The sequence below is a fragment of the Tyto alba genome, unplaced genomic scaffold (genome assembly GCF_018691265.1).
Source record: "Tyto alba isolate M040663 unplaced genomic scaffold, T.alba_DEE_v4.0 Super-Scaffold_10, whole genome shotgun sequence".
Lineage (NCBI taxonomy): Eukaryota > Metazoa > Chordata > Aves > Strigiformes > Tytonidae > Tyto > Tyto alba.
In genome coordinates this window covers 5,457,603-5,470,561 of record NW_024881262.1, presented here as the reverse complement: position 1 = coordinate 5,470,561, position 12,959 = coordinate 5,457,603, and the positions used below count along the sequence as shown (strand labels likewise).

General features: G+C 42.9%; 1 protein-coding gene across 1 annotated transcript in view; it reads right to left on the bottom strand.

Moving 5' to 3' along the window:
- LOC104359579 (multiple epidermal growth factor-like domains protein 6) overlaps nucleotides 1-12,959 on the bottom strand; it is a 205,136-nt gene that overhangs the window by 55,174 nt on the left and 137,003 nt on the right. Inside the window, exons 7-10 of the mRNA XM_042800166.1 lie at nucleotides 11,229-11,354; nucleotides 5,662-5,784; nucleotides 2,891-3,013; nucleotides 87-224 (exon numbers count right to left, since the gene is read on the bottom strand). Coding sequence (XP_042656100.1) covers nucleotides 87-224; nucleotides 2,891-3,013; nucleotides 5,662-5,784; nucleotides 11,229-11,354 — 510 coding nt within the window. The remainder of the gene's footprint in view (nucleotides 1-86; nucleotides 225-2,890; nucleotides 3,014-5,661; nucleotides 5,785-11,228; nucleotides 11,355-12,959) is intronic.

The following is a 12,959-nucleotide window of genomic DNA, read 5'->3' as shown; positions in this document are numbered from 1 at the left end:
CAGCTCTCCCGCAGGCTCCCCTTGCAGAAAGACCCACCACCCCTCCTCCCTCCTCCCGCGGAGATGCAGCACTCGCCATGAATTACCTGCGCACGTTTTGCCATCAAAATCGAGGCGATAGCCATCGTCGCAAGAGCAGCGCGGCCCCGCAGTCGTGTGCTCGCAGTGGTGAGAGCAGCCGCCGTTGCTGTCTTGGCAGCTATCAACAATTTCCATTTCGATGCCTTGCGGAGAAATAAATCAAAAGGATGTTAAAAAGCAAGCACAGGAGGAGAGTCACTGGAGAATAAGCCTTCTGTGAAAACAGCATCCATAAGCCAACTGCTGTAGCAGGAAATAAAAACTGAGCTCCCACACACACCCGAGAAGAGCGTGTTTCGGAGTCGCTGAACTCCGGGTATTTGTCTCCTTGGGTCGTAAAAGTGGATGGTCTCAAGTTCAGTAGTGTGAAGCCAGCTCACCGTTTCAGCAGTCTGCCTGCTATGGAAGCGTTCACAGGTTTCCTGAGATTTACACTTTGAACGCAACGGCGAGTTCTGCCCTTGCCCCAAAGGAGGAAAAAGCGTTCACAGGTTTCCTGAGATTTACACTTTGAACCCAACGGCGAGTTCTGCCCTTGCCCCAAAGGAGAAAAGGAACCATCTGAGGAACCCAGGTGGTCCATCTCAACCCAAACTGCTTTTTGCTTTCCAAAATGCAGCTTTTAGTTTTGTGTGTGAATGGGAAAGAGTCGCACTCTGAAACATCCACCAAACACAAATGCCTTAAAACTTTCCTAGCAGAGCCCTGTTGGCAAGCCTGACGCCTAACTACAAAGCAAAACAATCCGTACATTTTGACCCCTGGACACCTGGCCTGGGTTTGTTCCTTCAAGGTGGCACATGGCAGCTTCTCTGCTGAGACTCTGTCCCCCTACAATTAAGACAGGGTGGTGGTACAATGCTGTTGCCTCTCCTTCAAACATATCAACCCACCCTCCTGCACTCGATTGCACTGGACAGTCCTCACAACATTTTGGCCAGGTCCAGTGGGAACCTTCGTGTAGGAGAGGGAACATCTGGCCACCTCATTCCCACCCAGGTGCTTCAATAGGCATTTTTTTTCAGAATGAAAAGAAACCATAAGCTCACTTGCAAAGTTTCCCTTGAGAATTAGACAGATTGTCTGGCTACAGAGCTATTTAGAGACAAATTAATTTCCCATACTTTATAAAACTGGGAAACACCCCAGCTGAGAGTGGTGGCCATCAGGTGTGGTAAAGGATGGCATTTCCCCACTGCTGTGGCTCACGGACACATCTGTGTCAGTGGCTCTGATCTTACCCCTTTGTGTGCCCTCAGGGAGCAACCTGCCTGCTGACAAGAAATGCAAGTCTAACTGGAAAAGGGTATAAATTAGGAGAACATACATGGAGGACTACATCTCAGACATGGAATGATTATTTGCACCAGGGAGAAGAAATCCAGTCTCCTGTCCAGTGTGTTAATCTGGGATTTAAGAAACCCAGCAAACAAATGCAGAATCTGACTTTATATGTTATCATTTGCTTTGTCTCAGTTCTTCATCAGTAAAACTGGAATAACAGCTCTTCCCCATGTCACTGGGGAAATGAAAAAATAAACAAAGATTGTAAATTGCTCAAACACTGGGATAATCCTGATCATAAATATATGCAGGATGTTTTTATTTTTATTGTTTGCTCTGTAATATTGTACATAAGGCACAGAGAATCACCATCCCTTGAGATTTGCTGAACATCAAGAAAAAATATTATCAGAAAATCACAATGAAATGTAAGTGGTCTAAACCACCTTTTTATCCCCGTAACAGATCATTCTGTGTCTGTATCTTAATTGCATTTCCTCTGACATTGCACTACTCACAGTTCCCCATCACCTATGAAATAATTCTCCAAGATGTCTCTCACATAATTGGTTTTTGGTTTTAATGTATGTTAATGATTTGAAACTGATTTTCATTTTTATTAAGTATTTCTTACACACATGTTCTTAAAGGAAGTATTCATTCTCTGGCATGCAGCACATTTTCCTAAGCAAATTATACTGAAAGTTCTTGCACAGTATTATTAGATTGAATGATCTTTGCCTGCTTCTTTGCTAAAACAGGTCATGCTTTTGTCTGCATTCCAGTGAGCTTACGTTAGGTCCATAATAACACCAACTATTCCACATCACCTCCTTTATTAATCCAAATTTGCCCTCAAGGACAGCCCTGGGATCACTGATCAACTAGCAGTGCTGGGAGTCAGTCCTCTTCTCAAGAAAAGTAGTGCTGATTAAAAAAACCCCGCTGGCAAGAGGTAAGTATGTGAGGGAAGACAACAGGGCTTAGCATCATTTTAGTTTGGGAAATTTTAGTTGTTCAAGTATTTTTCATCCCAAATCTTTCATTTTCTTTCTTTTTTTTTTTTTTTTTTTTTAAAAAAAAAGCATCTACTTAACAGTGTCAATAATCTCAGGAGAAACATAAATAAACCTAGACAGATAAAGACAAGAGCAGAACATCATGTTGGTTTTCTCTTGCACCAGATCCAGCAGAAAATAATTGGGAGGAGGAATGCAGGAATGAATACATTTCACAGAATAGCAATATTTTGGTTGCTCTGGAATTGAATTCACAAGACTCTGAAGATAAACCAACAGGGCTATTTGTTCTTTGAAATGCAGTAATTAAGGTCTGTGAACAGAGGCGTAGGAATGTATCAACCTGCAAAACCAGCAGTAGCAGAAGATGAAGAAAATAGTACTAAGCTTGAGCGTTTGCATACATTTATTTTGCTGGGAGTGCTAATCCAACTGAATTAAAAATGAAGCATAGAAATTTGCAGATAAGATAGCCTGAAACGCGTAGCTGTAGAAGTGTCACTTACGGTAGCACTGCCTTCCATCAGCCCCCAGCTCGAAGCCGGGATTACAGACACAGGTGAAGGATCCCAGAGTGTTCACACAACGATGAGCACACCTGGTTCTCCCTTCTGCACACTCATCAATGTCTACGAAGCAAAAAGAAAGGCGGAGACATTCATGTGGATGTTAAAATAAAAAATAATCCTGCTCTACACACACATGGCTGTGTTTCCAAACGTCTACTGAAAAGAGCATCCTGATGTTAGTATACAAATTACAGCATCTGAGGAATTCAGGAATGCTGAACCCACAGCATTATTCTCCAGAATAATCTTTTTTTTTCCCTAAACACTGCTGACCTTGAACCTCTCAATGTATTTACAATATCAAACATTATATTTACAGTATCATCCAAAGTAGTTTCTTTATTATTCCTGTAACAAGAGCAATGACAAAAGAAGTCACATGAAAAACTCAGAAAAAAGACCTATCTACCAGTACCCTAAAATTACCACCAGGTCCTCAATGTCATTACATTTAAACTAGAGGAGCAGGAAATAGCTGATTATTTTCTGAACATCATATGATTTGGATTAAGCGATGGCTGGGATTCTGTGGGTATGATGGAGACAGATCTCTGTCACATCTCTGAATCCTGCAGCTTCTTCTACAGGGAGAAGTCCAACAGGGAGGCACCTATTCTAATCAGAGGAGTTTCACCCCATCTGCAAGAAAAGAAAAGAGGTGAAGAACTGTAGGTGGGGAGACTTCTTCACCCAGTCCTCTGCCAAGCAGTCTGTTCCTCAGTTTTACACTTGCTAGTCTGTATTTTGGAGTTAAATGTCACCAAAGGCATCCATCTTCCTAAAAACTTAGTAGAAGAGCATGAAAATATTTTTAAGGAATAATCATTGGGGAATAAAACCAACAAAAGCTTACACTAAATACCGCTGCTGTGGAGTATAGCTGTGGAAAACACCAGCCTCCTTGCAAAGACTGACATTATCTTACACATGGCAAACCCCTAACCAACCTCCTGCTCCTTCTCTTGTTCTGATATTTTGCTTGCAAAATACAGATTATTCATCGCAATGATCCTGGGTCAGTCTCTCGCACACAGGAGAGAACAGGCCGGTGTGCAGCTCCTCACCTGCTACCACAGCAAACCCCTAACAGGTTTGTTTTTCTCCATATGTGCTGTAACCACTGCTGTACTCATGGTCCCTTGTACTTGAACACAAGAAGCTTTACGAATGCGATCAGCCTGCTTGCAAAAAGAGGCCCCAGGCAGTGCAAACACCACACACCGGCTCATGAAAATTTCAGGATAAATGACAGCTTCTCTGAAGCAGCAATGTGAGTAGCTGCTGTTTAGAATAAAATGGGTTATTTCTCCTCTTTCTGTAATTAATTGTCACTTTGCAAGTAGAGTATGTCGACAAATGCTCTGAAAGTTCTTTTCTCTTTTTCTGCTTTTTCAAATAGAAAAATAAAAAGTTGGAAAACTGAAGCATGGCCACCATCCTGAACATGTTTCTTCTTATCTTGTAAATACAGCTGGTAGCCAAAGTATAACACTTCAGTTGCCCTCTGTTTCCTTCTAGTTCAGTTTCCAAAGAGTCAAACACCAGTTTAGATTTTGCAAAAGACATCAAATAATTTCTAGGAGAAAATACAATTAATTGTGTATCTATGGTAAGACATGATGCTTAATGATTCAAAAGATTGTTACCATGAGGTTAGGAAGAAAATTTGTTCCAATATATAATGTTGCAAGTTACCTAGTGCTTTAGTTTACACATAAATTAACAAATTGTCAGCGTGTATCCAAGATAAAACAAGTAATACGCTGACCCAAGTATTAAACCCACTGCTGTTTCCATCTATGAATCATCAGTGAAGTGTCTATGCTGCTTGAAAGTACTTTGCTTTTTGAGTAACCTACTCATGAGTAATCCCAGTAGGAGAGGGGAATCACTGAGGTGTGCAATGCTACTTGTTTAAGGGTTTACAGGCAACTGAGTAAAATACTTGGGGTAGGAAGTATTTTTCAAAGCACCCAGCACACTCTATACATAAGACAACAATTTAAATATGGTCAACATTTTGGCCAAGTTTTCAAAATGAGGAGTTTAAAATTAGTGTTTGATTATGTACTCTGATCCTAACAAGGCTGTTAAAACTGTGCACCATGAAACCCACAAGTGCTTTTTACTTCACAAAACTATCTAGCTTCCAAGCATCATATTGAAAGAGAAAAGCAGGCATTTTGATCTCTAATTCCCCCATATTTTGGGTCAGAAATACTATAGATCCTTTTGAAAATCCCAGACTAAATACAGGACTTTAGGAATCAACATTTTAAGCTCCTCTCTTTGGAAATCTTACACTTCATGATTTCTTCCTTCACTGTAGTTTCTCTATTAACATGGAAACAGTTCTCCAGCTAAAAAGCCCTTTGAATTCTAAATAGATTTTCAGTGACCTGGTTCAGAATGTTACTTGAACCAATTTTCCAGGAGCTGTATCTGGGGCATTATTTTAAAGGGACCTTACAAGAATAACACTATAGCATCTACAAATTCAGTTGCTAGAAAGCATGATTTAAGAGATCACAGAGTAATTTTCATTACTAAAATGGTCTTTCAAGACTACTGACTGACAAAAATATCATAAACGCTGTTTCAAAATTAATACATATATTTGTATAACATATTCCTTTTCATTCAAATATCAGTAAGCCAGAGCGCTGATTAATATCTTTCTTCCCAATAAATAGTCTATAGTTTCTTACCTAAACAGGACTCTTTGTCTTCAGAAAGATAATGCCCTGGATGACACTCGCATTTAGCAATTCCTTTCTCATTTTGACAGATTTGTGAGCATCCTCCATTCCCACTTGCACAGGGGTCTATCACTGAAACCAATTAGAGCACACTGTCAACTAAAAGGTCACGTTTTTGTCTGAAAATGATCTTACCTGCCATTGTTACAACTAACAACAAAGATTACTATAAATGTAAGAGATTAGACTGGGGTAAAAAAAAAAAAATAAAAAGGACAAAAAAAAAAAAAGGACATAATTTGGTGTATAGTAAAGCCTTTGTTTTTCTGTATGCTATTTTCTCTGTTGCTGGACAGCACTGATGTTTTAAACAGTGGGAAACTGGGCTCTTGGAAGTAGGACAAGAAAAGTACATTTTATTCTTATTTTGCTGTAACTGAGCAGATTTTAAGAGTTGTTCAAAACAATAACAATTAGCACTTGAATATGTGTGAACCTATAAACCCATACAATGGTGTTCACCGTGGAACAATGTGTATTTAAAAGTCTCCAGAGGGAATTAATGCTGAAGGGCCCCAGAAGACCTCATTCAGTCTAAAAACATATGCCATTCATGTTATACATATTTTTTTTTTTTCTTGAACAATAACATACCATTTCAAGGATAAGCAGCTCTAAGTGGCAAGTACTTAGGAATACTATTTATAACATGTCTGCAAAAGTCTCTACCTCAAAGATTTCACTGTGTTTTATGGGTTTATTTCTGGAATGTGTACCTGCTGGAAGTATACTGATGTATTTGCCCAAATAAAGGTTTTTCACACACCAAAACAGACCTAGTGGGACTGTTTGGACAGGTCTGATTCAGGTTAAGAGCCATACCAAAATCTGATATTCTGCACAAGGCTGAGGTTTCAGATTGGAGTACTAGCTATGCTAACATGCTGGTGAATAACATTACGTAGGTAAATTTGGAGGATATCTTTGAAAACGTGTCATCTAGAGTTCTGATTAGTTTCAAACAGAGCTTTTTAAAGACTGTTTTCTTACAATTCAAGCTCTAATTCAGTTTTAGTATTTTACTAATTACTGTCTGATTTGAGACATTTGACTAGTATTCCTCACTGGCCTCCAGCCCAACATCTCCTTCACAGGCCAACTCAAGCTCTCTACAAGCCAACTTCTATCAGAGCAGTAGGAAGAAAGTCAACATCAGTTCAACAGCACTGGCAGTGGAATAATGGTTTCAGTAACTCAACGGAAGGGTTGAAGGCGTTTTGCTCTAGATCTTGCTGCTTTGCTCTTCCACATACATACATGCAGCTATGAAGGAAAAGGGAATAGGAGAGAAAGACCTCTTTTATAGAGATACATTTAAATATGGGGTGGTGTATTTGGTTTGGGAGGCAAGGTTTAGTAGCAGGGGGGCTACAGGGGTGACTTCTGTGAGAAGCTACCAGAAGCTTCCCCGTGCCTAACGGGGAAAAAACCCGCCCAACAGCAACTGCAGGAGTGTCGAGAGGAGGGAGAACACGAGAGAGGAACAGCTCTGCAGGCACCAAGGTCCGTGAAGCAGGAGGGCAGGAGGTGCTCCGGGCCCCGGAGCAGAGATGCCCCTGCAGCCCGTGGGGCAGCCCATGGCGAGGCAGGCTGTGCCCTGCACCCAGGGAGGCCCACGGGGGAGCAGATGCCCACCTGCAGCCCGGGGGGGACCCCACGCCAGGGCAGGGGGGTGCCCAGAGGAGGCTGTGACCCCGTGGGAAGCCCACGCTGGAGCAGGCTCCTGGCAGGAGCCGTGGCCCCGTGGGGGACCCACGCTGGAGCAGGGGCAGAGTGTGAGGAGTCCTCCCCCTGAGGAGGAAGGAGCGGCAGAGACAGCGGGTGATGGACTGACCACAGCCCCCATTCCCCGTCCCCCTGCGCTGCTGGGGGGGGGAGGGAGGGAAGTGGGGAGTGAAGCTGAGCCCGGGAAGAGGGGAGGGGTGGGGGGAAGAGGTTTTAGGATTTTATTTTATTTCTTATTATCCTATTCTGATTTGATTGTTAATAAAATAAAATAAAATAATTTCCCCGAGTCAGGTTGTTTTTGCCCATGACGGTAATTGGTGAGTGATCTCTTCCTGTTCTTATCTCAACCCACCAGTCTTTTGATATATCTTCTCTCCCTTGTCCAGCTGAGGAGGGGAGTGACAGAGCAGCTTTGGTGGGCACCTGGCATCGAGTCAGGGTCAACCCACCACAGGTGTTTTTTTTAATTTCCTCCAATTTTCACTTTTCTATGTAGCCAGTGATATTTTGTGCCACTATTTGGTAAAGGAGGATGTTGCCCCAGAACACCTTCAAATTCCTGTTTCACCTCCTGCCATCTCAAGAACATAACCATTCAAGTCTGCAGGCTGAGAGTTTGACTTGACAGTATTTTAAAAATAAAAATCTCTGTTAAAGATGTAGAACCGGAATTTTTGGTCGGACTTTCAACACGATAGGTTGCAAATAGGTTTCCAAGGGACAGCAGCACTTCACACTACGTGACACTTTCAAGGCTGACAACTTGGCTCTGCGGTTCGACAATTTGCGGTCTACAAAGGATTTAGCTTCAAGCAACAACTTGTTCCTTGCCAATATGAAATACTGAGTTATTTGCTGATTCTTTTCCTATTTGGTTAAATTAAATGAAATCACTATCAAACAGCATCTGTTAAACCTGCATATTATAAAGGTTTTCAGAGCATCTAAAGCTTTAATTTGAGAATGATTACAGTATAGAATAAAACTGGTAATACTCTGACATGACAACAAGCAAACAACAGATTATAGGGTAGATGTTAGTAAAACATAGTAATTTGCATAAAGATAGCAGCCTTGGAAGTCCTTAGACAAGATAAGTTTGTAAAGGAAAGATCTTCAGAATATAAGGCAACCACTGATTGACTGGTTTGCCACTGACATATCTGCTCCTTCCTGTTATAAACAGGTTTCAAGAAAAGTTTAAAATAATTAGTGTTCTTTTTCCTACACATTTGGCTCTTATTGTTTGACTTAATACCTTTAGTAGATAACAGACTCCACCCTATGAAGCTCTATTCCAAGATGTTAAATACTATGGCAAAAAATCGACTGGAATTGTTTAATTTCCCAGATGTCCCAGGACATCCAGGAACCTCATCTGAAAAAGTTATGCTGTTGCATTGATCTGTGATGGCAGCAATGTCTCTAGTGAAATGTTAGTATGGGCTTTGCATGTGCTGTGGACCTTGCAGACCTTCACTGCAAGGTTGTAAAGACCAGGGTCTCCCGTCCTATCTGCCATGACCTCTAGAGAACCTAAAGAAAGAGAACTGGGCCTTATCAAGTTAATACTCTTGCTCACAGCAACCATGACTTTACACTGGTGAAAATACAAAGTGGTAAAGAGTATAATTTCCTTATGGCAGAGAAAGTTAGAGATGGAAATAGCACTGACTTCTAGAAGGAAAACTCAAAGTGGCTTGAGAAAGATATTTATTCTTGCCACCCCTGGATAACACAACGAAGAATTCTCTCTAGCGCATAGCCTGTATAGCCCATCCTCTTATACAAGTATCACAGCCACTGCCGACCACATCCATACATCTCATCCCTGGAGCAGCTTCATCTGATGCCACACCACTCCATCCTATAGGTTTGCCTCTATGATGAAGGCTGAGCCACCCAGCTAGGCTTGGGTGTTTCTGTAAGGCCTTTCAGGGCTATGGGTTGCAGCATTAGCTCCCAAGGAGTCGGCGAGGATGACTCCACACCTGCAAAACAGCTACACCTGCTGTAGTAAATACCCTCATGACTCTATAATTTCTTCATCCAAACTAGAACTACAGCAGTCATCGTTTCTGACTGAAAATTAAAAGCAGCCAGGCTCACCTCCTCCCACCTTTTCTACTTAAAACATCTCTAATTGCCAACCCAAATGTATTCATGGACACTTTATGCTCACTTGTTCCTGTAATAATCTTGTCCATCGGCTTAACTAGCACTTTTCTCTCCCAGGCGTTTATTCACTAAGGTATTATGGGAGAAAAGCATCCTACTCAGTCTTCATTTTGCCAGCTGAGCTTCCCTTGTGAGACACATTCTCCTTCCTCTGACCACAGCTGTCTTCTTGGGGGGGGTTGCGCTGTTGTATTTTGATTTACATCACCCTAAACACAGGTAACCAGATGTATGCGCGAACTCCAAGGTCTCACCCACTGACAAATCTGACTTTGCCCCTTCTCCACTGTTCAGTAATTACTGTCTGGTGATGAACTGCTGCCTTCGGTGGGTGTCTGACCCTCATCAGCCTCATGACACAAGGGAGTGAACGGCCACAGCTGCCTGCGCGGTGGCAAAACCTCACTAATTAGGGGACAGAGCCTGCTCATTTTCCTGCTGAGCTGAGCCAGTCGCTTGCAGCTGAGACAGAGCACAAAGTGGCACATGGAGGTTTGAACTGCTCCATGCCAGCCCAAGGGACACCCGACCTGGCATCGCCACACTCCGACCCTGCCAATCCAACCCCTGTCCCACCACAACACCATAAAAACACCAAAAATTTTTATGCAGGGGTCCACACGCCCAGCTGGCTTGGCCATGGACATCTTGAGTGCCAGAGGTAGCGGCGGAGCTACAAGAGGTTTGGAAAAGGGCTGGAGAACAGCAGAGGAAGGTCCCTTATGTCCTGTCCCCACTAACGCTCTCGTTTTCCGACTCTGACAATATTGGGGACAAAACGAAGCCACCCCATGAGAGTCAAAGGAGAGAGTCACAGCGTGAGTCTCTGCAGAGGGCAGGACTCGGGGAGGCCAAAACCAAAGGCCAAGTGCTCGTTGCGCACAGCATGAGTTGGAAGCAAACTGAACAGCAGGATTTACTTACACTTTATACACAGCATATAAAATCTCCGAGCAGAAGAGGAGCCATATGGAAACGGTTTTGTGACAGGAATTTTAGCGCAATAAATCCATAAATTTGGCCCTATCTGTCTCTGGCATATTCAAGGGTACCATGTGTGTGCGCTTGTGTTGGGAAAGGAGATGGGGGGGTTTGTCTTAAAAACTGATGAATGTGTTAAGATATACGAGAAAAAAAAACAACAGTCAAACCCAAAGGTAGCATTTCTGTTCTGCTTGTGAGAGTGTTTGCTTAGAGACCTGGAGGATGAATGAATCAGACTGTGATTAGGAGCAACATGAGCCAAAAGCAGATAAAGAAAAGGCTTTATGTAGAATAAAACGTGGCATGTAGGCCAAGTCTATACAGAACTTGATGAGTAATAAAATCTTAGAATTAAACCATGATTAAGTTCCTAACCTATGCCATCATCGTCAGTGTGCAACAAACACCCAGAGGTCTAGGAGGCCAAAATCTTGCTCGAAGTTGTGAACCAACATGAACTTCACACCTCAAACACATGTCATTTTAATCCTGTTAATAAGCGATTCCTAAAACTGCTTCTGGCAAGCAGCGTGAAATATGAATAAATACAGCAATCTGGAGAACCATCCTGGGGTCTTTTAAATTACCTTTAACGTGTGTCTCCAGGCAGGTAGCTCAGGACTCACCTTCACAGGATTTGCCATCCCTCTTCAGCTGGTAGCCCGGCCAGCACTGGCACTTGTAGCGCTCTTCACCGAGCTGAACGCACTCCTGCTCGCAGCCCCCCTTGTTAACACTGCAGGAATTGACAGCTGGAGCCAAGGAAGCATTGAAGGAATGCATGTCAGCAACCCAAGAAACTTATTTCCTATTTTAAATACATAAATGACAGTAAAAATACACCAAGCTCGCCAAACAGCTTTCACGAATGCGCCTGTCCCCATCCCCGGAGTGATTGCTCTCCCTTGCATTCGTGGTGCTGGTTTGACACAGCGTCCCACGTCGGCGAAAGCTCGTGATTCCAGCAAGAGGCAGGTGAGATCTGAGAGCTGTAATACTGACTGAAGTATAGACACCCTTTGATCTGACAGCAGCAAAGCACTCAAGAATCCACTGGGGTAAGGAGGGAAAAAAGAGCAGCAGCCCTACTGACACTTGCCCATTTGGGTTTTTTTCTGTCCCTGCTACGATTGATTAAAAATATAATAATAATTGTCCTTCAGGCTGATTTCCGCAGCCTCATACATAGGAAGCTGCAAATTGCAGGAGTCACAAGCTCTGCAGGACAGACTTACAAAGTAAACCACAAGGAACAAGAGGCTCTTTAGTAAATGTCTGAAGATGATGCTTCTTTTACTCAGACAAATTAATATTCTTTTTTGTTCAACATATATCCTCAGGCTCTGGAGAAACATTTCTCCTCCTGTCAAAATACATTAACACACACCCACACCTATTCGCACACTGCATATAAAAATAAGATAGATTGTCTGAACCAGTTATTGTGCTGTACGTATGTAAGTGTGAGTGTGTGCATGACTGCATCTATATATATTTTCACAGCAGCTATGTATTACTTTCTGCACGAGCAGCTAGAAAGACTATTTGGTCCTTCGTGGAAGGTGTGAAACTTTGGATCCAGTGAAGTCAGCAAAGAGCTTTGATATTTATTTTAGGAGTACTCATATTATTCCATTTATCTGTAAGAGACACTAAGAAAACATTAGCCACAAAAACTGCTCTAAGATACATTTCACCCTATGCTGCCAACCAGCAAATACTCAGTTTGTGCAGTCAAGTATGTGTTAAAAGGACAAAAAGAAAAGCAAATTTTTACATTATCATTGATGCATACACATCAATAGCCAGGAGACACCTTGCTGCAGCCTGGACCTGACCCTGGCTTCTGATCTCCACCTGCATCTGCAAAACCTCTCCCCAGTTAACAACGTAAATTGAAAGCAGCTCGAGTTCTAAGCAGGAGACAGCAGACCTGATACCCTCAAAGCTTCCTGCTTGCTGCACATTTGTATCCAAAGACCTGTTTTTCAGCAAGAATATTCAAATAAGATGAAAATATTTCAGAAGATGAAAAACGCCTTAAATCGGCTCCAAGTGACAGAACATACATCTCGATTTTTTAAAAGTGTCATCTTCTCCCTCCTTTTCTGGGCGTGAGCCAATTTGGATGGAAGGGGAGATAAGCAGCAACCTGTCGCACCGAGGATTTCAGAGGTTTCGGAGCCAGAAGGGGCCGGGCGTGAACTGGGAGAGCTGGCACCGGTGGGGCCGCGCAGCCCGGCCCGCCGTGGGGCTCGGGGATTTCTCCAGAGAGGCCACGGCCGGGTTTGTCACGCCGGCTGCCGCGACACCGCGCGGGCTACGCGAGAGGAGGTGCCAGACTGAAGGAGAAGAGC